This window comes from Vidua macroura, chromosome 22 (genome assembly GCF_024509145.1).
Source record: "Vidua macroura isolate BioBank_ID:100142 chromosome 22, ASM2450914v1, whole genome shotgun sequence".
Taxonomy (NCBI): Eukaryota; Metazoa; Chordata; class Aves; order Passeriformes; family Viduidae; genus Vidua; species Vidua macroura.
In genome coordinates this window covers 497,089-524,282 of record NC_071592.1, presented here as the reverse complement: position 1 = coordinate 524,282, position 27,194 = coordinate 497,089, and the positions used below count along the sequence as shown (strand labels likewise).

The 27,194-nt window shown below is 55.6% G+C and overlaps 1 protein-coding gene across 4 annotated transcripts in view; it reads left to right on the top strand.

Annotated features, from left to right (window-relative positions):
- Window positions 1–1,857: 1,857 nt before the first annotated feature.
- Window positions 1,858–27,194, top strand: part of ZBTB16 (zinc finger and BTB domain containing 16) — a 53,107-nt gene continuing 27,770 nt past the window's right edge. For 2 of the 4 annotated variants that reach the window (XM_053996851.1, XM_053996855.1), the window contains exons 1-2: window positions 2,100–2,182; window positions 2,682–4,019. In XM_053996851.1, coding sequence (XP_053852826.1) covers window positions 2,752–4,019 — 1,268 coding nt within the window. In that variant the 5' untranslated portion in view covers window positions 2,100–2,182; window positions 2,682–2,751. Of the gene's footprint in view, window positions 1,947–2,090; window positions 2,183–2,677; window positions 4,020–27,194 lie in introns of those variants that run through there. The other 2 variants (XM_053996853.1, XM_053996852.1) reach the window with 2 other exon arrangements.

The window sequence follows — 27,194 nt, the reverse complement described above, 5'->3', positions numbered from 1 at the left end:
GAAGAAATTGCCTCAATCACTCGGAGTAATGGCACATGGAGAGGCACTTGGGCGTGACTGCTACTTAACACGGAGCCCAGCTTGGCTTCATTTAGCTGCTGGTGCCTTTCTAATAAACACGTTACACTACAAGGTGGGGATTAAGATCAGAAAAGTAAATAAATTGGAAACTGATGGGGAGAGATGGGAGGGAAATGGAAGGTACCGGGGAGGAGTGACGAGGGATTGATTCCCGTGCCAGGCCACGGGGAAATGACCCTGAAGGCCGTGGCTGTAGCTTTCCAAGCATCTCTGTGGGCCTCATCTGTGCCCTGCAGGTGCTGGGCAGCCCCAGTGCTGGGTATGTGGGGTGTCCCTGCTCAGGGTCACCAAGCTGGTCTCTACCTTCAGCAAACGGCGGCTGTGGGAAGTTGGCGTCTTAAACAATTCAGTAGCTTTTGATATATGTATTAGAGGAGCAACAAAAAGTGCAACACACGAGTTGACAGGAAGGACTGGGGGTTAATTTTCAGGATGCTGCCTGGGAATTTAGCCGTGGGATTTCCATTATTGCTAATGAGACTCATGCAGCTTAATTTCATGTGAGCTATACTAAAAACATACCCATAACTGCCTGCAAAATTTCAGTCCTGAAATCAAGCCTTTTAAAAGTTAGAGAAGGGTAAACAAACACCTGAAACCACAGTGTCTCACTATTTCTCCCTCTCAGCTGTTTGGATTTTAAAGTCTGGAAGAGGGAGGAACTCAAGCAGTTTGAGACAATTAAAAGCCCCCATCCTGCAGGCACGCTGGCTGCCTGTGCAGTGCATCCCTGCTCTCTGCCAATTACAGCAGCAGAGTTATAACCCCCGAAAAAATAGGAGTAAGCTGATGCCTCACCCTTAACTATAGTACAGCGAGCACGGCGTTATCACACGCGTCTAATAACCCGCGCAGCGCCGCCGTGCATCGTGAGGCCTCCGTTATTAGGCTGTTCTCGTTAAATGACTGCTATCATCTGGTCCCAAAGTACATTAAATCCCATTATAATTATAAACACACTTCCCCATAACGTTCTCCTTAGATTACATTTGCGCTGCTTTACCCCAAGGGTATCTTTGTACTAATGCCGTCCGTGTTTGTTGTTTTAGCTGAAGACACCGGGCCCTGCGCTGGCTGTGGTGTGCCACGGGCGCAGCAGGGAGGGAGGGAAGAAGGGAGAGCTGCGCGGCTGCCACCCTGCCCCTCCCCGAGGATTACACAGGTCTCTGGGTGCGCTGAGCGTGGGCACCGCCAAGGAGCTGAGGCACGGCCTCGGTCCGATGCTCAGGGCACGCAGTGCTCCCTCCACGCGTGGCCCGCTGCTCCTGCCGCTGCCCAGTGCCGTTGTCGGTGTCACGGCGTGGCTGGCGTCTCACCGTGTGTTCCGCTCCCTTCCCGAAGGCGACCCTTGCGGCAGAGCCCCATGGCCCGTCCTGGGGTGCGGGCACCCGCCACATCCCTACATACAAGTGGTGCCGTCACGGCGTCAGTATTTTATCGGGGGGGGCGGGGGGGGGGGAGGGGAAGAAAAACCAGCTTCGTCGGGGCGACAACGTGCTCGGTGTCACATCATGTCACAAGCACCGCAGCTCCCGGTCGGAATCCGCCACCGGACCCCGAAGTGGGCTCTGAGGTTGGTTTTTACCGTCTCCACCCCCGGGCCCGGGGGTCCGCCCAGGCGCGGCGCGGGGGGCGGCTTTGTCTGGCGCGGGCGCGGCGGGGGCGCAGCCGTCGGGGCGGTGGGCGCCGCCCGTCGGGGCGCGCAGCCCCGCTCGCGGCGGGGCCGGGGGCGGCCGCGCCGCTGCCCGGTGCCGCTCCCCGGTACCGCCGGGCTTCCGGGTGCCGGGCTCCCCGCCGCCGCCTCCGGCTCCTCCATGTTTGTTGTCGGCAGCGCTGTCCAGCCGCTGCCGCTCGCTGCCCGCAAGGTGCGGGGCTGCGCGGGGCGGGGCGGGCCCGGGCGGGGGCGCCCGCACTCAGCTCGGCGCGGGCGGGGGGCGCGGGCGGGGCGGTGGGTGGGTGGGTGGGTGGGTGGGGGCGGCCTGACGCGGGCGCGGGGCGGCCCGTGGGCCGGCGCCGCCGTGATTTGCTGCGCGGCGCGGCGAGCGGCGGCGGCGGCGATGAGAGCGGGCAGTGCGAACTGCCGGAGCAGCCGCCGGCCGCCGTGAGTGCGGGCGAGGGGGGGGGGCGGCACCGGGAACCCCCCGCGTCCCCCGCCCCGGGACCGCCGTGTGGCCGGGGCTGCGCCGCTTCGCCGCGCACCTGATGGGGCCGCGCTGCCGGCGGGACGGGGCGGCCGGAGCTGGAGCCGGGCGGCGGCGGGGGATGCGCACCTTCCTCTCCCTTCCCTCCCTTGCCTTCCCCGGCCGGCGGCAGCGGGAACGCGGCTCCGGCAGCCGCGGATCCGCCGAGCAGCGCGGAAACTTTTGGGCGAGTCGCTGCTGGGCTGCGGGCTAACTTCTCTCTCCTCCCCGCTCCCTTCTCCCGACTCCCTTCTACTCCCTGCTCCCTTCTCCTCTCCTTTCTCCCCCCGGCTTTCCTCTCTCCCCATCTTTTTTCTCTTTTTTCCCCCTTTTCTCTCTCTTTCGTCTCTTCCCTCCCCGCTCCCCCTTTCCCGCTCCGCTCTGCTCCTCTCCCCCTCCGCCTTTTGTTTTCGCAGATAGTCGGCACACAAAGCTGGTCCCAGATTTGAGCGACGGCGAGACACCCTGATGTGTGAGCCTGGGGCGCGCCATGGATCTGACTAAGATGGGGCTGATCCAGCTGCAGAACCCCTGCCACCCCACGGGGCTGCTGCACAAAGCCAACCAGATGCGCCTGGCGGGGACGCTGTGCGACGTGGTCATCATGGTGGACAGCCAGGAGTTCCACGCGCACCGGACCGTGCTGGCCTGCACCAGCAAGATGTTCGAGATCCTCTTCCACCGCAACAGCCAGCACTACACCCTGGACTTCCTCTCGCCAAAGACGTTCCAGCAGATCCTGGAGTACGCGTACACTGCCACCCTACAAGCCAAGGTTGAGGACCTGGATGACCTGCTCTATGCTGCCGAAATCCTGGAAATTGAGTACCTGGAGGAGCAGTGCCTGAAGATCCTGGAGACTATACAGGCCTCCGAGGACAATGACACCGAGGTCGCCATGGCTGATGGAGGTGCCGCCGCCACCGCTGAGGAGGAGGAGGAGAAGAAGTCAAGGTACATCAAGGGCCTCTTCATCTCCAAGCCCACTGGTGAGGAGGGTGGCTATGCTGGCATGGCCAGCCAGAATCTGCTGGCAGCCACAGTGGAGCAGAGCCCCTCTGCCTCTGCATCCTACTGCTCCCTCTCTTCCATGAGCCCCACCAAGGCGGCGGTGGACAGCTTGATGACCATAGGGCAGTCACTGCTGCAGGGTGCCCTGCCACCCAGTGCCCCCGAGGACTCGCGCTCTGCCACCACCCGCCGCCCCTCTGGCCTCGCCGAAGTCAAAACTGAAGCAATGCAGGTGGATGAGGCCTCCAGCCGTGACAGCCCCCGGGCAGCCGAGCCCGGTGCCTCCAGTGGGGAGAAGCCTGACGAGAAGGGCAAGGAAGGACCTGGCACCCCGACCCGCAGCAGTGTCATCACCAGTGCCCGTGAACTGCACTACACCCGTGAGGAGGGTGCCGAGCCACCCCCTGAGCCTGGCCAGGGGCTGCCACTGGGGCCGGAGCCGTCTGCCGCTGCCCCGGGAGAGAAGCCCTTGGGCATCTACTCTCTGCTGCCGAACCACAAGACTGAGCCGGTGCTCGGCGTGCCGCCCACTGCGGCGTCCGCCCTGCACGTGCAGCCGGCCCTGGCTGTCTCCATGGACTTCAGCGCCTATGGCGGGCTGCTGCCCCAGGGCTTCATCCAGCGGGAGCTGTTCAGCAAGCTGGGGGAGCTGGCAGCCGGCATGAAGACAGAGAGCAGAGCCCTGGGTGAGCAGTGCAGCGTGTGTGGGGCAGAGCTGCCGGACAACGAGACCCTCGAGCAGCACAGGTGAGTGCCGAGGCCGGGCTGTGGCATGCTGCACCGGGCAGCCAGGATCTCGCCAGAGGGTTTCGGTTTCTGGCTGAGTTGGAGACGCGCTGGTGCAAAGTTTCCATCACATACCCCAAAACCATCTCAGAGGGATGGCTGTTGCAGCTTCCCCAAGTCTGGTTACTGTGCCAGAAGGTTCCTTCCAGTGAGTGCTGGCTGGGGACGGCCCGGATGAGCTGGGGCCGTCGGTGTTTCCTGTGAGCATAAACACCACCAGTTTCCCTGGCTGGCATCAACCAAGCAGCTCACAGTTGCTACTCTTTGAGTTTAGGGATCTGCGTGCGGAGAGATGCAGTGGGGACAGGCAGCACTCACCCGCTCTGTTCAGAGCTGGTCCCCCCTGTGCCAGTGCCGGGGCACGCCAGCAGTGGTGGCAACGTGTAGTGACTTGCCAGCCTGGGGGGGTTTGTGCCGCTCAGCTTCCCGGTTTATGAAACATTTACACTTCGCAGAAAGTGGCGCGGGGGTCAGGCTGGGTAACGCCGGGGCGAGCGCAGAGGGCTCGGGCTGCCGCAGAGCCGCGGGTCTGTCCCTGCGGGAAAGGTGAAAGGCTGGACCTCCAATAGCCGCAGATGCGGCTTCGGGGCTCCCCTGCTCGGGGTGGGGGGGTCTGTGCTCACTCCCAGCCCCGCACCCTGGGGGCTTGCTGCGGGCTGGGAGCGCGGTGGTGGCTCCTGACACGTGAGCTCAGTGCTCCGCTGTTTATTGCCTCCTGGTCGCGGTTCAGGGACCAGGGCTTGTTCCCTCATTTGGCTGGGGAAGGGAGCCGCGTTAATTAGCACACCAAAATCGGCGTCGGCTCTGAACGTGCTTCGGTGAGCGCTGCTCTGGCCCCCGCTGCAGCCCCGCCACAGGACAGCAGCGTCCCGCTTAGGGAAGACATCACCGGCATGGTGCCGTAGCTTCTCCCTGCCTCCCCTGGCTGCACACCCTGTCAGATCTTTAATGAATCAACAGGTTAATTAGTCCTGATGCACATAAGGCTCCAGGGCCGGTGTCCGTGCCGGCACGTGCCTCTGGCGGGCAGTCGGTGCTGCCGGCGCGCCCGCCAGCGGGGCGGGAGAGCTGCTGCCGGCTGCCGGGGCAGCGGCTGCCCGTACGCTCAGCCCGGGAACGCTCCGGCGGCGGGAGCCGAGCTGCCGAGCCGGGATCCTCATCCCTGCGCGGGGCTGCGAGTGCTGGCAGCATCGCCCCTCGCTCTGCCGCATGGACCCTGCGGGGAGCAGCCTTCACCCCTTGAGGGTCCTCGGCTCCGTGTGGGTGCACAGCCGCTTTCGGCTTTGTTCCCCCTCTCGCAAGTGGGAGAGCCGGGGCTGGCGTTGGTTACGTCCCCGAAGCCGCCTCGGCCGTGCGGTGATGCAGACCGAACGTCACCGGGAGAGCTGCAGTGAGGGCTCAGGGAGAATTTTAACGTGCCTTTCTGCCACGGTCTCAAGGCTCTCCCTTTCCCCCTCCAAGCTCAGAGCAGCAATTGCTGTGGCCGCAGAGGGGGGCGATGCTGGGACTGACCGGAGGCTCCCGTCGCCAGCCGTGAATCTGTCCAGAGGGAGGGAGAGCTGCGCGGTCAGATCCTTCCCCGCGGGGTCGGGAGACGAGGGAGCATGGCCCAGTGTCCAGGCAGCCCCTATTTCACAGCGCCTTCCCGGGTTCAGCTTGTTTTGACAGCCGCGGCTGCAGCCGCAGCTTATTTCTCACTTATTCATGATCTTATCGTGAGGCTGGGCGCACGCCATGCTCCGCGGGGCTCGGGGTCTGCCCGGAGCATGGAGCTCAGCACTGGCCTCTGCCAGTGGAGCCTTAAAGGCAGTTGCTGAAGCCAGCACCAAACTCTGCCTGTTCTTGCTTTCTGACCGATTACCTGGCGCTGGCAAACTTTGCAGGGTTAGCCAAATCCTTTGAGCCGTGTTTAAACGGATCTGTAGGACCGTCCGTGCTGAAAGGCATTGGGTAACAGTCCAATGAACTCACTACCCGGCCCCCAAAGTCTAAATCCCGGGCGGTTTGTGTGCAGACAGGGTCTCATGTGGCTTTTTTATAGTGTTTGCTTTCTAATACGTTGTGAGAATTACCATTTGGGGAGGATTTGTGGGATCCTATTGTATTCATGGAGCTGTTAAACAGCATCTGCGCTGGGCTGGGATCTGCAGCTCTCTGCCGGAGCAGCTCTGGTGGCAGCTGCACCGTGCTGGCTGCGGGCTCCTCTTCTCTCTGCTGCCTGGTGCTGAGGGGGCCTGGGGATCTGCACCCTGCGCTGGGGTCTGGGCACCACCTCCCCAACCGGCTGGAGGGGGGGCAGGATGTGCCAGGGCACCACGGTGTCGCTCGCTGACTTTCGCTGACCTCCTTCTGCCGCGCACTCGCTGCTGTGGTTTTGCTTTCCGACCCTGATGCGAGGCGGAGGTGCCCGATCAGAGCCGTTCCCAGCTGTGGTGAGCTGGGGGCCAGGGGGCAGGGGTGGGGGTACCTCACTGTTCCGTGGGGTGCTTGGCTGCCTGTGTGACAGCTTGCAGTGCCAAGCCCCAGCAGGTGACAGAGCCCGAAGCCACCCAGCCCCAGTGCCGCTCGTTCCGCAGGCAGCTCGGTGAGCCAGCGCATGCCGAGCCTGTTTGCAGAGCACAGGCAGCCCATGCATATGGCAGGGCTGTTTGTTTACACACACACATGCCTATAGAAGTGTAAACATACATGTTTATAGTCTTGGAGCCTTCTGAGTGTTGTTCCTGTCTTCATCAGTATGGGAAGCACGTGCAGGAAAAAGGAGAGCAGAGGGTTGGCCGGGCCTCGGCAAGCACAGGGGGCCACTGGCTCTGGGTGACAGACAGTGCCCGAGGGACAGTCATCTGCCCTGGCCCAGTGTGGTGACACGGCTCCTTGGCCTCGTGGCAGCATTGTCTGTGCTGTGTCATACCCAGGAGCACTGAGCTGTGACCTCTGGGGGGCCAAGTGGCCACAAGCCTGGACGCTGCCTCTGATCAGGGTTTTCAGGTCCCTGAACCCACTGGCTGCTGCATGATCCATTTTCTTTCTCCCTTACCAAGCTTATGATTTTGACTAATTGAGTGTAGATTGAGTCGTCGAGTCTTTAATTTTTTTTATAAAAGATTTCCTTCTGGGTTCAGCAAAGTTCAAACTTAATCTAATGTTAGTATTGATCGTCACTTCTAATTGCAGACAAAAAAGCCATAGTTCAGTGGCCCTTTTGGGGGCTATTTTGTGAAGGAATACCTCCAAGCTGTAAGGTGAGAGCTGTGCCGAGCTGCCACTGAGCCTGGCATAATTTGTCATCGGGAAGTTAAATACCTTAAAACTTTAAAAAAAATGAAACCATGTCTTTTATAAAGTGATAGTGACTGGGAAGGCTGCCATGGGGATGTGATCCCATGCGCTTCATTTATGGCACAGTCGAGGACCCCAAGCCAATGCTGCCCAGGAATTCACCCACCACAGCGATGCGGCTGCTGGCAGCACGTGTGTCAGTGTGAGATGGAGATGCTGCTCTGGAGAGCAAAAGTGCTTTCGTGGTGATGGTGTCATGGTGGAGGCCAGTGGAGGGTGAATGCTCCTCGTGGAGCGATTTTGGTGGAAGGTGCTTGTCCTCACTGTCATATGGGGGGATGTACCTTGGGGAAAGCTTCCATTCCAGCTGTCAGGTCTGTTCTGCATTTTGAGGTTCCATGGCTGAGCTGTCAGCTAAAGATGTGTGTGTGCCAATGGAGGGTTTAAGGACAAGGGGAGGGAGGCTCGCTGTATCCCAGTGGCTGCTGGCCAGCCATTGTACCCCAAACTCCAGATTTGTGCCCTCTCTTCCCATTGAAGCACAGAAAAGCAGTGGATCTGCCCGTCTGCTACCCGCAACACCGGTGCCCAGGGCCAGGCATCGACACTCCCACAGTCTGAAATGCTCCTGCTCGGGAAAACTGCAGCTTCCCATGGGGATCCAGCCTTTGGCTCTTCCTTTGGCAGCCTCACCTCCCCTCTCTCCACCTGGATTAGCTGAGCGTTGTACTGCTAATGCCATTAGGCACGTTGGCACTGCTCGGCATGTCACAGTGAGAAACAGATGCAGTGTACCATTAAAGCAATAAACGTGATAAATCGGATCCCAAGTGCTTTGTGAAATGTTATTAGTGTTAATTTCAGTAGCCGAATACAGTAGTTGTTTTTTATTTTATTTTAAGCATTTGTCAATTTATGTTCCACTGCAATTTAAACTTTTAAAAAAAGGAGGAAAAATGGAAAGCAAGCGGGGGAGGGAAGGAAAAACCAGGGCAGCAGCCCCCCAAACTCTGCCCGTGATTACTTCCAGAGTTCGAGGATGACCTGGCAGCTCTTGTTTCTTGTTGATGGGCCTTATTAGCGGCACCTGGCATCATAAGGGGCTAATGGAAACCAGCGTTCCCGCTGCCGGGCCGCGGTGCAGGGCAGCCGGGCGAGGAAGCTCTTATTAGCTTTATGGGCAGGGGGACGTGCCCCGCTCAGGAAATGAATGTTGCAGCTAAGGTCCACGGCGCTGACCCCGAGCGTGTAACCTGTGAGCGCTGGCCGAGACCCCGCGCAGGATGCTTGGGATTTCGGGGGCTCTCTGGTTCTTGTCATGGGCAGAGGGGGAATACAACGTGGTATGTTGCAGCCTTGAACTTTTGATTTATTCAGTGGGCAACTTAACCATTTCCATACTCAGCTCCAAGTGTGGAGGGAGAAAAGCCCTCTTTGGCTTCCACATTATTCCATCCATTATTCTGCATCAGTTTAGTTATGCATGCACTGCGTTCGAAAGCGAAGCTCTGAGGTTCCCATCAGAAAACACCTATTTCTGTGTATTTTTTTGTTTGTTTGTTTGCTTGTTTGTTTAGCCCTGCCCAGTGAAACTCTGGTTTCTCCTGCCCATGATGCCTGGTGCTTCTGACACCTTGCAGAGGGACATCCATTGGTGTGATGGGGTCATTGCCTGCTCTCTGCCTGGGGCGCAGCCCCTTCCCCAGCACCGCTCAGTTCCCACCAGGACCCCACTGGCTGCAGGGTTGGGACCCCAATGCATGAAACCTCCCGCACTGAGGACACTTGGGTGGCTTTTCCCCAGAGCTGGCTGTTGCTGCAGCAGCTCGATGAGATTTTCAGAGCATCCTCAGTCCTCGTTACACCTCGCACAGTGATGTTGGTTACAATGCCTTTACAGCAGTACAGAGGGCCCCTCAGAGAGCCTGTGCTGCTTCAGGGGTGACTCTGTCCACCTTTTCTTCCTTTCCTTGTGGAGAATGGGAGTGGTGCAGAGCAGCCTGGGCTGTTGGTGACAGAGCATTCCTGCAGCCTTCCCTGCTTCTGCGGGATATTGGCTCTTTAGTTACACCAGTCTGTAAATCTGTTTTCCTTGGATAGAGTAAAATGATCTGCATTTTCCTTTTTGCCTGCAATTAGCAAGATTTTTCTTTTATTCCCCCCCTGCCCCCCTTGACAGCTTCAAGAGAGGCTTTAAATGAGTAATTACTAAATATTTCCCGGCAGCCAAACACGGGGCCATGGCATCTCCTGTTGCAAAAGTGAAAAATATTTCTGTTTGCAGTTAATTTTAGTGGCAGGCAGATCATGTTAACTGGGTGTAATTGCTTCCAGATATGGCAGAGGGTTTTGTGTGTTGGGATGAAGGGTCTGGTAAGTGCTCACTTCCTGTGTAAATTAGCCTATTCCATTCATTCCTCCTCACCCGGCAGTCCTGGCTTGTGTCACTCTGCCGGTGAGGGGTTCTTCTCCCCAGCCCGGCTCAGTGCTTTATGGTGGGATCAGTGCTTTGCAGGGCATTGCTCCCTCCTTTACTGGAAGGGATCTGCATCCCGCCCTGCAGCCGGTGACCTGGACTGAGCTTGGCGTGCACCCTGGCCCTGGTAGAGTTTGGTGGTGTGACAGGTACCAGCTGAAACAGGGAGGGTGGCACAAAGGGAATTTCAGACAGGATGTCATATGAGCAACAAGGAAAGGTTTTTGCATCGTTTGGAATAAATGCAGACATTTATTATTTTTGCAGGGGAGTCTGTGTGTGGCCAGACACCTTTTTAACATCGGCTGATGAGTTTCCAGTGCAGCCATGACATCTACTTTTGTTCCCAGGCTAAGCCCAGTTGCTCAGACCTGCTGTGGGGTGTTCAGGAGCATCACCTCTGTGTCCGTTCTGGATAATCTTTATCCAGGCTGAGGCGTGCCTGAAGCACTTGGTTTTGGTTTGGAACACGCTGGTTCGCGTTGGCAGTGCTCTGGGTAACTTCTGTGCTGACAGCAGAGCAGCAGGTTCCTTTGGAAGAGTACAAGTGCTGTTGGACCATGTCATTCATAAGAGGTCGATTCCTCTTTTTGGCAAGAGGTCACTCTGCATCTGAAGGAGGGAGCATTGCCCTAAAATCGGGGTTGTGGGAGCGAGCCTTTGTGGCCCAGGCTTACGCGCTGGCCGGGGGCCAGGGCCGCCCGGATCATTTTCGCTGTAGTGTTCTTAACTGATTTTAAGTAGATTATGGTTGGATACGCGCCCTGCTGTGCTGGTTCAGGTTTCCATCGGCCTTCGTTGTCTCATTGCTGTTTTATTGGCACGTTGTTTAGCAAACAAGCCGGCAATGTGCGATTGAGGAAAAGCTTCTCCACGTAGGCACGAGCGCTGCAAGCCTGGCTAGGGCCGGCCGGCCGCCATAAATCAGCGTTAAACACCCTGCTTTGTTAGCGGTGTCAGCGCGGGAGATGGGCTGGTTATCGGCGTGTATCAGCCGCGCTGATAACCCCGCGCTCGCTCGGCGCTGTGCGAGGAGCGGCGGCACGGGCGATGCTGTGGTGCGCACCACCGAGGGGACCTGTGCACCCCCTGCTTGGCAAAATGCACCTTCATCCAGCTGCAGCTTGTGGGGGGGGAGGGGGGAGGAAGGGGCTTGCTGCCACCTTGATGACCTGTAAAGAAGGGAAATGGAAACTGAGCATAAAAACAAGGAGAAATTCAAAAAACCCGCAGCCCCAAGCACCAGGCCATTTCCACTGCCCGAGGAGTGCTTCGGAAGACGTGTAGTAGGGACCTGGGGACATGTTTTAGTGGTGGGTTTGGCAGTGCTGGGGAACGGTTGGTCTCAGTGCTGTCAGACGTCTTTCCCAACCTTTGTGATTCCCAAACACCAACCCTGCCAGAGTTCAAGGAGCATTTGGACAATGCTCTCAGGCACACGGTGGGTTTTTTGGGGCTGTCCTGTGCAGTGCCAGTAGTTGGATGTTGATGATCCTTTTGGGTTCAGGATATTCTGTGATTTCCACACCAGGTACTGCACCAGTTACAACTGGCATGTGGTTTGCCACTCCATCGTAACTACTGAATGTGCTTTTATGCTTTTGCCACTGAGTCTGGGGATGGTGCTGGACTCCACATGCTGTGCCCTTGGTAACCTTCCCTCATTCTCATCTCCATGCAGTATTTATAGTAAATCATATTAGAAAGGAGAGCTAAGGAGGAAGCATGATTCATCCTGCTTGAAACCACCACTGACATAAATAAAGGCAAAGCGCTTACTACGTGTTTTTTATTATTGTATTTAGGGACAGGTTGTACTAATTTTGGCATGCACAGAGTAAACCCAGGAAGGCTATGACTCCAAGAAATCCAGTTTCACCACAGCACAGGCTGTGTTTTTAAAAAACTCAACCAAAACCCGGCCGGCCTTCTTGAAAGTGCATGTGCATGGCAGCACAAGGCTTTTGGGGCAGCTCATTGCCTTCCAGATTTCACTGGAAGTGTCTGTGGCTGTTTCATTGGTTTCTCAGGGCTTTGCTGTCATGCAGGAACAGAGCTGGCTGTGAACTCAGGCATCATCTTTACCTGTGAGGGTGGTAAGGCCCTGGCACAGGTTCCCAGAGCAGCTGTGGCTGCCCCATCCCTGGAAGCGTCCGAGGCCTGGCTGGATGGGGCTTGGAGCAACGTGGGATAGTGGAAGGTGTCCCTGCCCATGGCAGAGTGTTGAAATGGGATGAGTTTTAAGATCCCTCCCGATCCAAGCCATTCTGCTGTCACAGGCCTGGAATAGGATGTGCAAATTGTAGCAGAAAAGGGCTCCCCGATGAGGGGATGCACAGAGAGGCTGTGCAGAGGGGTGCTCGGTGCAGAGAGCCCCTGCCAGCGGCCCTCCGGCTGTACGAGCCTGGGCAGCCCCAGCGCGGCTCAGGCAGCGCTGGTGACGGATCTTATCTCAGCCGGGCACGGGCTGCGGTCGCGGCCGGCTGCGCAGCGCACGCAGACGGCCTTCGCGTGGGAGAGGTTCGGCTCGGTGGGAGCCTCGCCGGCCCCCCGAGCCCACGGCACCGCCGCGCCGTGCCCCTGGCAGCGCGCGCTGCTCGGCCGGGCCTCGGAGCCGCCGGCCCCCCGGCACCGGGCTGGGTCCTGGGTGGTCGGGGCACGGCGGAGTGCCGCCCGCCCGCACAGCGGGGCCCCTTCCTGCGAAACGGCCCCGTGCTCAGCGCCGGAACCCTCTGCACCTGCCGCCCACCTGCCCCCCCTCCAGGGTGTTCTGCTGCTTTTACCAGGAACGAGGTGATTTCCTCGCCTCTTTCTTCCTTCCTCCTGTTCGTAGAAAAGATCCCAAGTGCCGAGCACAGGGCAGGGCACTCCTGCGAGTAAGAGCAGTGACCAGAGGCACTTGTCACGCGTGAAGCCTCTTTGGGCAGCTCTGCCCACACTGCCCTTGCCTTCTCTTGCACGTCTGTTGCCTTGGTGGGAACCAGCGTGTGCAATGAAACCTGCTTCCCTGTAGCAGGAATCATCTTAGGAACATTTTAACTTGGATGAAAACCTTCCCAGTGGAAGAAAAGTCAAAAGCAATTGGTTTTGCTTCCCAGGTTCCTGTCTTCTCCTTGGGCGAGGGATGGGGAAATGCTGCCCTGACTTTGCTATGCCTCCCCCGGCCTTTCAGTTCGTCATCACCCTAGCTGAAGAGCAGCATTTGGTTGGGTTTTTTTGGGGGATTTTGGAATTTGCATTTCTGGGGCTGTGGGGAAGATGGCATGTAGGGTAGGGCTGTAGGAAATGGGTGTTGTGGTGGGAACTGGGCCACTGGCAGGGTGCTGAGTCAGCAGTTCCTGAGAGTGAGGCAGCACCAGGCCTGTCAGGGGATGCCCCCAGACCTGCCGGTGGGATTCCCCCAGCCCAACCCTGCCCACGGATCTGGGGAGGGACACTGGGATCTCGGGATGCAGAGGCAAGCACTTATATTGATTTCTGGCTTCTCTGACCCTTTAGCTGGAGGCAGCTCTTCCCTCAGCGTTGACCCAAATGTAACTTAAAGCAGTGCAGAAATGTTTGTCATCCCTCCCTTGCAGCAGTGAGCTCTGCCCAATGCATTATTTAGCAGGGTGGGATCTGTGGCAGGCTGCCCTGGAGCGGGGGCCATGACCAGCCAGCACATGGGTGGTGGGGCCTCTGGCAGGTTGTGTGCTAAGGGTGCAGGCATCGCTGGGAGGAGAGTCTACACTGGACCTTGCACTGGGAGAGAGACCAGTCCAGCTCTGCCTTCCCAGAAGATGGGAAAAGGATGGCAGAAGAAGGGACCACGGTGCTGGGGGGCTGAGTGAGGGTCACAGAGATGGGCATCTCCTGAGGATGACACTCAGGATGCTTTTCACCTTCTCCCACAGTAGCGTTGCCACGTGGTGGGGCACCAAAGGCTGGGCCGCCGCTGGCAGCTGTGCCACATCCTCCTCTGGCTGGAGGTGGAGAACAGCTCGCTCCCTAATTAGCACCTTTGTTGCCAAGTGAACGAAGCGGCCGTGCATGGCAAGCTTCCTGCCAGCAATCCATGTGTCGAGGAAGGGCCCTTCCATCGTCACTGCATGCGGTGCTGCGGTGTGCAGCCACGGAGACCGAGGTGCCAGAGCCACGCTGCTGCCCTGGGGCCGTGTGCTCCGGGGACCCAGGGGCCATGTGCTCTGGGGACAGTGTGCTCCAGGGACCGTGTGCTCCAGGGACCCAGGGACCGTGGCTCTGCTGCTCCGCGTGCCCCAGGCAGCCCAGTGCTGCCTCAGCAAAGTGCTGATTTACCGTGTGCCCGTGACGGTCATCCTCCAGGTGCCACTGCTGTCACCTGTTGCACCGAGGGTTGCTGCTGAGGCAGCCCTTCTGCTCTGGTCTGCGGCGAGTGTATTTTCAATTACCTCTGGTCACCTCTCACACGGCGTCTGCCCTGGCTGTCTGGGTCAGACATGAGTTAGCTGCAAGTGTCACCGTGTTAAAGGGAATAACCGTGTCGTCTTCGCAGGGATGGTGACGATGGATGTTAATGCCTGTGGAACACCTGTGGCAGCACTCATTAAACAGGACTCCATTTGGATTGCCAGATCCCTTTGATTCTTCCTTCATTATCTTCTGCCTCATCCTGGCTCTGCATCCTGGCATTGGGGTGATTATTTTATAGGAGCTGTAACATTTGGGCTGTGCTGTGTGGCAGTGGTCGATGCACTCTCCCCACCATCCTCCTCCTCTTCAGGTACTCTTCAGCAGTGAACAGAGAACCATTTGGTGGCTGGAGCATGTGGGGGCTCCTGCCTCCAGATGTGTTCTGCAGCCAGAATATCCCATGTCTAGGGGGTGTTTGTTGGAAAAACCATAATATTTGTACTAACAAGTGATGGTTTTGTCATTTTCAGTGTCTGTTGCTGGTTACATTCCCCTGTGTGTATAAACTTTGCCTTTTCCATAGTAAATAATGCCAGGGAAATGAGGGTGAAAACCATCATGACTGTCTGGGCACAGAGATGGGGCTGTCCCTGCACTGCTGCCTGTCCCAGCCCAGCTCTGGAGTGGCCAGGCAGTCCCAAAAGGATGTGCAGAGCAACCTGTATGCAGCCCCAGCTGCTGGCACTTCCAGCACAGCACTGAGCTGCCCACGGGGAGGACCAGCTGGGGAGCAGGAATGTTGCTGAGCATCATTTTCACCCAACATATCATTGTTCTTGCAAGAGCAGATTTGAAATCTATTTAACTTTTCAGTGCCCTGTACCCCTTTAAACATTTCCAGTGTGTTCTCGCTGATGGGTTACCTTTTCTTTCCCCTTGGGCTATAATTAGTGTCCTTTACACAGAATTGCCTTAGAATTGGATTTGAAGAAGATAAGAATCAAATTACCAGTATTTATCTTGTAAATTCCAAAAGTTCTACTGAGAGGTACTATACAAGAAGGATTTTTAAAATATTGTGCCCTGAAAACACCAACCTCCCGTGGATCCCAGGAGTCTCCTGAGGGTCACATCTGCAAAATACCTTGGGATGCAGGACAGGGCAAGGAGGGATACAGGATGGTCCTGTCCCCACCAAAACCCTGCTGATGGGCTGGGGAGACAGCTTGCTGGCAAAACACCTGCCCAGGCAGGTGAAGGTGCTGAGTCAGGGCAAGCATCCCCCCTCCCAGTGGGTGACTGGGTGCAGGGTGGAAGCATTATCTCAGGCTGGGCTTTGGTTTTGGCTGTCACGTCTGGTCCTATCTAGGCTGGAGAGGAGGAGCCTTTGGAATGCCACCCCTCTCCCGTTTTTCCAGGCTCCCACCTGGGGTCCCTCCCCACTCTGACAGGCAGTTCTCAGATGGTGAGGCAAGTTGAGCACCAGAAGTGGATGGAGGTAATTTTGGTGGGCTCTGTTTTGACAGAAATTAAGCATCTGAATTTAAATGAAGGAGATGGAGAGTCCGGGCAGCTAAGATTGTATTTTCATAGTATAAGCAGTTGCAGAGGAAGATTAATGGCATCTGTGTAAACACTCCATCGTAGCAGCAAGGGGTTGGGGTTTTTTTAGTAGTTAGAAAATACTAAGGATGGCTGGAGACAGGAGACACCGTACTTCCCTTCTGCTTACACCTTCCACCTCCCTGTCCATCCCACAGTAAATATTTCAGCCAGCCTCAGCCCCGCTCTCCCTTCTCGCAGTAAATTACATATTAAAGTAGCCTGGTAACTGAGCACTGGTTGCTGCGCGATAAGCTCTGGGAAATCGATATGTTTGCCATGTGCCTGCTTGTTTATGACACCTGCCTGCCGAGCAGTTGAGCAATGCTCCGCGGGCCCGGGCTGCACTCATGGGAGGGGCTGCAACAGCACCGAAGGATTTTTTTGCTTCCCAAGCGAGATATTGCCCAGAGCTGCCTGGCAGCATCCTGTCGGGGGGGTAAAATAACAGCAGTGATGATTTTTGGTGATGCAGAGCACCGGGAGGCAGGTAGGATCAGAGTGTGGGTCACAGCTTCATCCATTTTTGGGGCTTCTCCCAGCCTCTCCGAAGGTTTCTGTTCTGCTTCCATTTGGCACCTCCATGGGTAGGTGTGGGAGCAGAGCCCAGGCGTTTGAACACTCATTTTGTGCACCCGGCGCAGGGAGGCAGCTGCCCACACACAGTGCTTTGCGGGTGGGGTTGGCATCCTCAGAGCACTGTGCCACGAGCCACGAGCCACGAGCCACGAGGCAGGGACCGTGCGCTCGCCAGTGACGCAGAGGACCCCTTGGCTGCATCCCAGTGCTCGGAGTGTGCCCCAGCCCCTCAGTCTGCGAGCAGCCAGCCCCAGCTCAGCTCGTGAGTGGGGAGAGCCTTGACTTGAGAAAACTCTTCCCCTGGACTTCTCAGCCCAAGATTTGGGTGCTTTGCCTGTGCAAGGGTGGGTGCCTGCTCGCTTCCCCCATGCACCAGTGAGGCTTTGGGGTGGGAACAGACATTTTTTTCTGAAATCCCAACTCAGCAAGCTGCAGTAATTGACCTTTTGACCCAGATATGAAGTTGGAAGGTAAAAGATACAGCTTGCAAGTTTTTTATAAAACTGTTGACCTCTCACAAGATTAACTCAGAGATAATAGTAATTATAAACAGCTTATGGTGGATCCAGTGGATGGTGAACATTACCTCTGCCTAAAACTGAAGGTCGGTGTTTTACTGCAGCAGAGATAACTGCCACGGGTGTTCGCACTGCCGTCAGCCAGTAAAACATCCCTGTACAGAGGAAACCCCTGAATGGAGCCCCTGTGGTTCCTCTGGGAAAACAGACTCATGGGATGGGTCAGTGCAGTGCCCAGGCATGGGCTTTGGGGATGTGAATGCTTCAGGACAGAGCAAACAGCCTCCCTGGCACTGTGCTGGCACAGCAGGACACTGGCTCCCTTGGGATACTTGGATCAGGAGAGTGGGCAAGGAGAGGCAGCACCCTGCTCCAGAGACACGTCCTCTTCCCGTGCTTTTGGTTGTGTGCTTTCACTTTTTATGTACAAAAGATTGTCCATTTAATTAACTTGAGAATGCAATTTCAAAACCACTAATGCTTTACACATGACAGCTTTTAAAACACAAGTAGTGTTCCAGTACTGCGCCACACTCTCTCTGCTTCTTCTGGGTTGTTTTGGAGACAGACATTCCCTCCCAGCAGACTCCGATTCTTGAACAGGATTTGAACAGATTCGGGGTGTTTGATCCTGGCTTTGCCTTGTCAGTGTGTCTGGGCTGTCAGGAGCCCTCCATAAGCAATGGCAGCAATTCCATGTCCTTGTCTTTCCCTGGGTATCACCTGTTAATCTCCAGCCAGCTGTACCATGAGCTGGAGCATCTTTTCTCTGGCACTGGTGAGCAGGCTTCATTTCTGTTCCTTAACCCTTGGGTTTATCTTTTTTACCTTTTTTTGGTAGAGCTGTTTTCTAATGGATGTGCTTCTTCAGCCTTTCCAGGTTCCCGAGTTTTTACCAGGCATCTTTAAGTTGTCCTGAATGGATAAGGTGGGGGGATGCTGCAGATGCTGCAAAGGCTGGCCAAGTGGATGCAGCATGGTCAGTCCAGGCAGCTTATCCAAAATCTGCCCACCCTTGCTGGTGTGAGACCCCAGGGTGCCCTCTCTGCATCCCCCACCCAGTGCACAGATGGGCCCCAGAGCCGACTGCTCTCACTTCCCTCGCTATCAAGGGAAGTTGCAGGTGGCTCTGGGGAAACCCCCGATTTTCCCTCCCACGTGCCTTTCCCCCAGCCTGGCACAGGGAAATCGGGTGGGAACCTGGAGGCAAGTCATTGCATTTGTTGTTAAAAACTTGCATGCACCATCCCCCCCCCCTTTTTTTCCTCCCTTTTTTTTTGTAGCTTAGAAACCTCTCTTTGTGGCAGAAGGCTGGGAGGGTTTGAATGCCACATCCCGGCGTAGGAGGCTGACTGGGACCATACGGCTTTATCATTCATTAATTCCTGTGCTCATTCATCCCCCTATTTAAACTTCTCTGTAAAGACGGGAGCTACAGATGGTCTTTTGGTACCCGCTTTAGCCGTCAGCCCTCAGCCCCGACAAAGGGGTACAGAGGGAGCAGCAGAGTGTACAAAATATTTCCAACCATTAGAAATCGAGGTCTCATTCACTGGCAGCTCCTGTTTTGAAAGTGAATTTATGCAAGAGCATCGTAACCCCTGAGCCAGAGCATGGCCAGGAGTGGGGCTGCACTGAGGGGCATCATCAGCCACTTTTGCCTGTGATAATTTGGTGCTAGGTCACTGTTTCCAGTTTTATTTAGGAATTTGTAACCATTACAATACCAACATCACACTCTGGGTGCGGGAAGCAATGACCAGAGAGTGCCTGGCAGGGATGCTGTGCTTCAGGTACCCCAGGGCAGCTTGTCCTGCGTGGTGGTTTGTCCTTGCTGTTTGCTGGCACAACGACCACCACGTTCCCAGCACACTGAGGTTTTACATGTGGTGACAATGGCGTGCTGAGCCGGGGATGCACTGGGGCTGCAGTGCTGGGAGTGACACCCGTGACACCTCTGCCTGCCCACGCCCCAGTTGCCTCACGTGCTTCAAGTCCCACAGGGGGTGCTCGGGGCTTCCACTGTCCCTGTGTTTTTACCCTCAGGAAAGGTTTGCAGGAAGGCACTGTGGGGATGCCGGCGTGCAAGGGGGTGGCAGTTGCACCCCTTGACAGAGGAGGAATTGCCAATGTTGTGGAGATTGTGGAGCTGCTGGGGCACACAGGGGACATTTCCTTAACAAACAGACTGGCTGGCTGCTGCCAAGGGGGCTCCAGACGTGATCCTGGGCACAGAATTCACTGGCATGAGCCATCCTTTCTTCAGGAAAGTCAGGACCAAAAGTTTTCTCATGGAAAAACCAAATTCTGCGATCTCGTTTTTGCACATGCTGTGCTTAAATATTAACACCAATTGAGCAAATTGCCTTTTAACTGCCTTTATTTGCTTTCATTAACGGTATAATTTAAAAGCTCCCGAATTTGCATGGAACCTGTTGTGCATGTTGGGGAGGGGGGCGAGGCTGCTCATAAATGAATTAATCGTGAGCAAGCCTCCTTGGGGAGGTCCCACGGTGCCAGGATGGCTCAGCAACGCCCGGGTCCGGGACGCCGCGTACTTTTGGCCGGGGCCAGGGAGAGTGGAGCGTGTTGTCAGTGCTGGCGTCCCGCTCAGAGCTTGGCTCGCCAGGAAGGCATTTATTTATTTTTCATCAAAACATGTTGTACACTGAGCAAAACTAATTATGGAGAGCTGAGGCAGCATCTTCCTGTTGGTGCACCGGCACTGGAAGGAGGGTAAAACTGCAGGGGAAAGTTGCCGTGCCGTGGCCCTGGCGCTGTCCCCGGCGTGGGGCCCTGCAGCAGCGAGCAGCATCTGCCCACACAGCTCTGCCATGAGGTGACAGGCTCCAGCGTGGTTCCAGCCAGCGGCCGCTCGCTCCCTCGGCGCAGATGTTCGTGTGGTTTTGGGAGCAAAGCCAGCTCGGACACGGTGGATGCGACGCGGTGCCACGTGCTGCACCGTGCAGTGCTGACGGCTCTGCTCAGGCTGTGCGAGCTCCTTTGACGCTTCCCATTTCCATAGTCTCTCCCAAAAATACGTGTTTTCCAAGGGGGATTTTGCAGTTGGATGGGCAGCGGTGGCCCCAGTCCCTGAGCTGCTGAGGTGCTTCCCTTGCTGCCACCTCCTCTTCCTGGGCACTTGGGGCTCCCCAAAACCTTGCTTTGACAAGGTGCATAATGTTCACTTCCCAACTTGTAATTGGAAATAATTCGTTCTTTGTCCTCCCTGGGAACTCCTGAGGAGGCGGCGCAGACCTGGGCAAAGGCAGCGGCGCTGGCAGAGGACAGGAGCAGAACCAGTCCGGGGCTGGGAGAAGCATGTGGGGAATCCGTGTGGAGTACGGCATTTCCAGCCTGTCCGAGGGCATCTCTCCTGGCGGAGAAGGACCGTGTAACAGCCCAGCGTTACAGTTTCATTAATCAAAGACACTTCCACTGCCCCTGTACAGCAGCGCGGCTGCAGCGCCTGTCCCTCGCTGACAGCTCCCTAATTCATCTTCTCAGGGAAGGGGGATGCGCTGCTGCTCCCCACTCGCACTGCCCGTGCTGAGGCCGTCGCCTGTTCTCCTTCCCAAACTTTTGAAGCCCAGCCAGCATGAGGAATACTTTGGGAGACTCTCTGGAAGCCAGTGAGCACAGGGCAGGCACTGTGCTCAGAGCAAAGGCAAGACTCGCAGCTGGACTCCTGCATGCTTGGGGTTCTCCCATCCCCTCTCCAAGGGAGGTGTCTCTGCCCATCCCCAAAATACCGGCGTAAAACCCCAGTGTGTGCCAGACAATCACATCCCAGGGGCCCAAACCAGCCCTCCAGAAAGGCACGTGACAATGCACACGGAGGCAGGTTGGAATTGGGCATCCTTAATTCCAGCTACAAAAATACAATGTTTTGGAGTTGCTAATAATAAGAAAGTGTTTTCATCAAAGCTTTATTCGTCTGTGTGCTGACATCTGGAGAGCCAAGATAGATATTTTCCCTAAGACTGTATTTCCAAGCCATGAGCTCTTCCCTGGCTGTTAATTAATCCTTTGTAGTTTAGCGACTGATGAAATCATGACTCTATGAAATTTTAATCCTTGCGCTGTATAGGCACAGCCGACATTATCAGAGGACCCCAGGTGTGTGCTTGAAATTAGTTTGTTGAATCTCTTGCATATTTGATTACCTTATAAAACTCCTCAGGATCTAGGCCGCTCATGGGAGCAGCAGCGTTTCTCTGTGGTTTGTGCCCATTCCCAGCTGCAGTTCCCAGGCGGGTGAGCCGGGGCAGAAACCAGGGAGGCACCAGGGAGGGCATCAGCATCGTCAGCATCTCCACAGGGAGGTGAGGGGTGGGAAGCACATGTCTCCCTCATGGAACAGAGCAGCCAAGCTGTGGATTGATTCCATCTGGCACCTGGGGGCTGTTCCTACTCCCTGAAGAGGAGCTCAGTGCAGGGAGGCAGCTCCTGGGCCCATCCCAGCTCATCCCTGCAGCAGCTCTAGGGGACCACCCTGTTCCTGATGCATGTCCAGCCTTAGCCCTGTGGTCAGGTCATCAAAGAGAGTGGAAATTAAAACAAGATTCCCCCTACCCTAAAATTCTCCCCCTCATTTAAGTTTCTCTGTGCTCCAGCACCCCAATAGCATATCCACTTTCCCCTGTCTCCCTGCTTTTGGCTCTGTGGGGACTTTTGCCATTTGCTTGAGGCTTCAGGAGCTACAGGTTCCCCCTTCCCTGGGGAGCAGCAGGATGATGCTGCCTGGACCATCCCAGGACTCTTGTCTCTGGAAAACATCCGATGCATCATGCTAAATGCTTTTCTTATGTCACAGAATCCCAAAATGGTTTGAGTTGGCAGGACCCTTAAAGCTCATCCTGTTCCAACCCCCTGCCATGGGCAGGGACATCTTCCACTAGCCCAGGCTGCTCAGAGCCAGGTGTCCCAACCATCCTGAAGGTCGGCAGGAGGGAGTGGCCGAGGCCAGCACTTTGCTGGTGCTCCAATGGCACACGTGCTGCTACGGAAACCAGATGATGAATATATTTTTAAACTTGGAATCTGTGAACCGCTTATTATTTCTGAATTAGGAATCAAAACATCTGCATAATCACGCCGCTGCTGCGGCAGATGTACTCGGCGCGAAGGTCACTTTGCTGTTCTGCGGAGATCTCGCACGGTGCCGAAGCAGCAGCTCCCCCGTGCTCTCCTGACGCTCTGACACCCGTGTCACGTCGGCTCAGCGCGATGCCCAGCGCAGCCCGGGGCCGAGGCTGCCCGGCACAGCGCTCCTCTCGCAGTGCTCAGCACGTCGCTGTCACCAGATGCCCGAAGAATGGGGGGATGATGGTTTTTGATGGTTTTGGACGGCGCATTAGCGCCGGTTGTTCCGAGCAGGGCCGCGTGCATCGCCACGCGTTAACCCCTCGGTGCCCGGCGCTCCAGCCCCTCTGTGACAGTGTGGAATCGTGGAGCTGTTCGCATCAGCCTCCAGCGTCCAGGTGGTGCAGCAGAGATGCAGGGCCGATCCCTGGGCTGGCAGAAGCTGCTGACACCCGGTACCATCACTCAGTGGACTTTCATTAAAGTGGCATGGGCTGCATTCTGAATCCCCTTTTGAAAGCTGCAGATCCACCCACCCCTGGCCCTGCGGCAGCGCCTGTGCCCCCATGGTCCTGCTGCAACAGACAGGAAACTTCCCACTGCCAGCTGCATCCAAGGGCTGCAGCTGATGGTTTCCCATCCGTGCTTGTCCCACCTCTTGCAAGACCATGGACCCTCTTGCTTGGGGGTCTGGGACACACAAAGGGAATGTTCACATGGATAAAGCTGGGGAATTCCATTCAATAACGAATATTGACCACGGATCTGAAACCGGGCCTTGGAATACGTTAAAAAAAAAAGAATCTGTATGCTGCCCTTTTTGCTGTGGGCAGTTTGTCTTGTCTTGTCTTTTCCCAACCCATGGAGCTGGAAGCATCGTTCCAGTGGGTTGCTGGGAGCAGTGGATGGGAGATGCTGCCACACAAGCTTGGCCCAGGCCAGCAGCGAATTCTGAGGGTCACTGCCCTTTGGCAGCATTTGTTCACATTTGTTGTGGACAGACTCTAAAAAAAGGTTGGAATTGCATGTTTGGTGTTTGTGGCCTGGTTCTTGTCAGGTAAGGCAGGACAGCAGGATCCTTTCCTTGGCTTTTTTCAAAGGGGAAGTGTTGGCATCATGTGGAATGATGTCACTCCACAGCATCTGGTTTGAACTCATAAATTAGCTCATGGTAAGTATAAATACTGTACAGGCAGGGAATTTCAGTGCTCTCTATTGATAGCTATCCCCTCCCCCTGGTTGGTTGTTTGGGGGCTTTTATATTAAACCATTCAGAAATAGTAAAATCTTTATTTCCAGCTCCTGTAAGATTTATTTGTTTGTTTGTTTATATTTAGCAGCAGTGGTGGTTTGAGGGCAGGTTTTTGGTTGGGTTTTTTTTCCTTCTCCTTAATTTATTAAAGTGAAAGGAAGGTCTCAGCTCCCTTCCCCCTCTGCCGTGCCCTTAATAGCTCTCCCTGCTATTTTAATCTGCCGGGCTGGGAGCTGAGGGCAGAGCGGTGACTGCAGGAGCTGAGCCACCAGGACCATGGCCCGATCCAGTGTCAGTCACAAAGTGTTGTAAATAGCCATATCAGGGGAAAAATCACCCTCTTGGCAGCTCAGGTGTGATGCTGGTGTCGGAGGATGGAGAATGTGTGGTTTGCAGAGACTTGGTGTCCGCTGACCTTGGCTTCCTGCTCTGTCCCCACTGGAAGTGAGATGTGGCACCACTGCCTTGATCTTGATAAAATAGATCAGGGATGAATCAATTTCATATGGATTTACCTGGGCAAGGGAGACACCGGTGGAAATGGGGTGAGGGGGAAGATTTTTGGGGAATGCAAAGTGGCACTTCTGGTCCCCTTTTGGCCGCCCAGTGTTCAGTGCCTCATGCCTGCCCTGGTGGGGCTGTGCTGGCTGCCCCTCTGGCAGGGCACCGCCGTCATGGCCCAGTGTAAATAAAATCAGAAGGCTCCCATAAAACTCTGTTATTGCTGCGGCACAAAGTTAGAACCACTGGAGGTTTGTGCTCCCTGGCACTCGTGCGCAGCAATGAATATTTTATAGGAAAGGAAATACTTCGTGTCTGAATCTTTTTATAGCTCTGACACTCCCATGGGGGTGAGTTGCCCCTCGCACTCACACCCTTTGCCAGCACTCACAGGGCTGAGCCCCTGCAGCGTCCCCTGGCCCCACAGCATCCTCTGGTCCCACTGCCCGCAGTATCTGCCAGCCCCACACCCCGCAGGACCCCCTGTCCCATGGCATGGCTTTCTTGGAGATGCAGGGAAATGCAGCAGGATGGATGGGGGAGATCAGTGGGTTGAGGATCTTGACCTGATGCATGGGCATTGAGAGCTGCAGCAAAACCACTGTGGAAGTCCCAAGTACAGATTTCTGAGCACCGCACTCAGCACGTTTTTGCCTGGCTTTGGACTTGTCAGGACTCTGCTGTTTTGCTTGTATCATGCAGCTTCCCAGTTCCCTCACTGTGTTTCGTGTCCAAAGCATGGATCAGTGGATCAGGCAGGATCCATGGGCAGGGAGCCCCTGCAGCCGTGGGTCTCCCATGCCAGGCTGTGTTCCAGCCACACACTGCTCCAGGCTTTGTCTTGGGGCTTGCTGCTCCAACAGGTACCGAGTGAAGCTCAGCTGCGCCGGTGCCTTTCCTCGGCAGCGAGGGGTTCTTGCCTTCCCTCGGTAGCCGGCCACCCTGCCAAGCTGTGCCCTGGCCCGGAGATGACAAAGTGCCCTTTAGTTAATTGCAGAACGGATCGCCTGGAGTTAAAAGTTCTGATTTATATGACTATGGCTCTAACTGCTCAATAACATGGGCCTGTAATCTACTTTCATTTCAAACAGAAGGGTGATTTATGGGGCAGCATGCCGCTTTAGCTCAGAAATGAGGTGTTCAACATATGCTCTGTTGACATAAATTTGGAATTTATCGCTCCTGTCAAAACTGCCTGTTGGACAAAGGTGCGCATTAAGGCAATAAATGGCTTGGAATAGTTTTCTGTCAAATTTCCTAACCATTGTATTCACTCTGTTTGAGGGGAAAAATACACACTTAAAAGTAATCAAATGGCCAAAAGCCATGTGTCTTTTTCAGCGTGGAGGGAAGGGAGGGGAGGGGGTCTCCCCTGCTTCCCAAAAGGGGTGGCGGGGAGGGGCTGGGATACAAGAGTTCCTCAAGTAAAGACAGCAGAAGGCTGTTTTAGGCAGGGTTTTTAAGCAGGCAGAGCAGAGATTTGCTTGTGGTGGCAGTGGGACACTTGCAGTGGTCTTTAGGTACCAGGACTGCACCCGTACCCACACCCCAGTGTGCTCCACCAAACTCCTGCACCCCGAGATGCTCTGCCAAGCCCCTGCATCCCCGAGCAGTGGCCATCGGCGTTTGCCACCGAGCCCGGCCTTTTCACACAAAGCACCCTGTGGGGAAAACTCATAATTTTTACACCACGCAGTCTCGCTGGAGTCGCTGTCCCTTTGAAGTGCTTTTTGTGGGGCGTTTACAGGCCTTTTTAATTACCGGCAGCTTGCGAGGGGCCAGCCTCTCGCCCGGCTTTTGTTTGCCGGTGCTGGGCGGGGAGGGGGTATCGCTGGTTTGCATTCCGCCTGGAAAGCCCCTTGCCAAAGCCCTGGGCTGGGGCTCCCTTGGGAAGGTTGGGTCCAGGCCTGGGACTCTGTGCCACGGGCATCCTTGTTGGCCTGGGCATCCTCATCGCCCTGGGCCACCCTCTGTGCCAGAGCATCCTCGAGTGATATCTCATGACCTGGAGGCTTTGGCTGACTGTTTCCATGCACTTCAAGTGGGACATTGTGTAGGAATTAGAGGAAAACCTTCTTTTTACAGAAAAGATACTTTTCCTACTTGCCTCTGCTCTCCATCCCATGGGCACCTTCTTGGCTGATGTGCTTGTAGGGAACTTGCAGGAGAAAAGAGCGCAGTTTCAGCCTTATATCAGAATAATAAAACATGGTTTATCTTTTGGCACAGAGTTTGGGCAGCACTGGCATGTATTTTAATGCCCTTCACTCCCCCACCCCCTCTTTCTGGAGGCACAACTTCAGAAGCACATATTGATCTTTCCCCTCAGATCTTAACAGCCCGAGCAGCCGTAATACCTTGCTTACATCTGCCAGGTTTTTGTGCAGTTTTGCAACATCTCCTTAATCCGGTGAGCAGAAATAGAACGTTTCAATCATATTTTGCTACTGGGAAATGGAGCAGATAAAGCGCTTTAAGACCTTGTTGAAAGGGACCGTGCAAGATGGCGAGTGATAAGAACGTCCTCGAAGCAGGCGCCGAGCGGAAAACTTTTGTTGCCGCTGAAATTTGTTGATAGAGATATTGCAACTAAATTACTCTTCGAGCACCCCTGTGCCCCATTGAAACAATGCAGAGAGGATGTGATTTGGGGACATCACAGCGCCCTGGGCAGGGGCAGGTGGATTTCCAGGGCACTGTGACACCAGTGGGGTTGGGGGTCTCCTCATTTCCTTATTTCCCCACTCTGTGCTGGGAAGATGGGAGAAGAGGTTGTGCTAGCCATAGGTTTGGGAGATGCAGAGGAAGGAAACTTGTCCTTCTGTTTCTTGAGACTCACTTTAAACCCCAAACCTCCATGTTTTACTTGAACTAATTATCCAGTTAGACTGTAATTCAGGGAAAAGGTGTTCTGGCCTCAGAAGGGGCAGTGCGGACCCAGAGCATGACGTGGATCTTCCTAACAAAGTGGTTTTAGCCCAATGTTAAGTGCAGGAGCGAGCACAGCCCAAGCCAGGAGTGTGACAGGCATGTCCCAAATTAAAAATGCAAAATGAGAAGGTTGTCACTTATTGAGCTGCTCGTTGGCATCAGAGCCCAGTCAGGAGGCTGGTGTTTTATTTATTTTTGCAAGGCAGATAAATCCTTTGGATTGTAAACCTTCTTGGCCTGAATTCGTGCATGACTCCTAATCCTCTGCTATGACACAGTGAATTCAGGACAAGCCTGATTAATAATTACATTATACAGCAAAGTTGAGAGTTGAAACCAGCTCCTGTTCCTTCCCTCTCCCTTCTGCTCTGCAGCATTCACTCACTGCTGAACATCAGGGGGTCTTCTCCTGCTCTGACTCTTCCCATGCTGCTATTCAGTATCCTGCAAGGTGGGATGTGGGGCTGGCAGCCAGGGAACAAGCCCCTGAGCCCCATGGGGCAGGGGTGGTTTGGGGCTTTGGGCTCTCTGCAGCAGTGAGG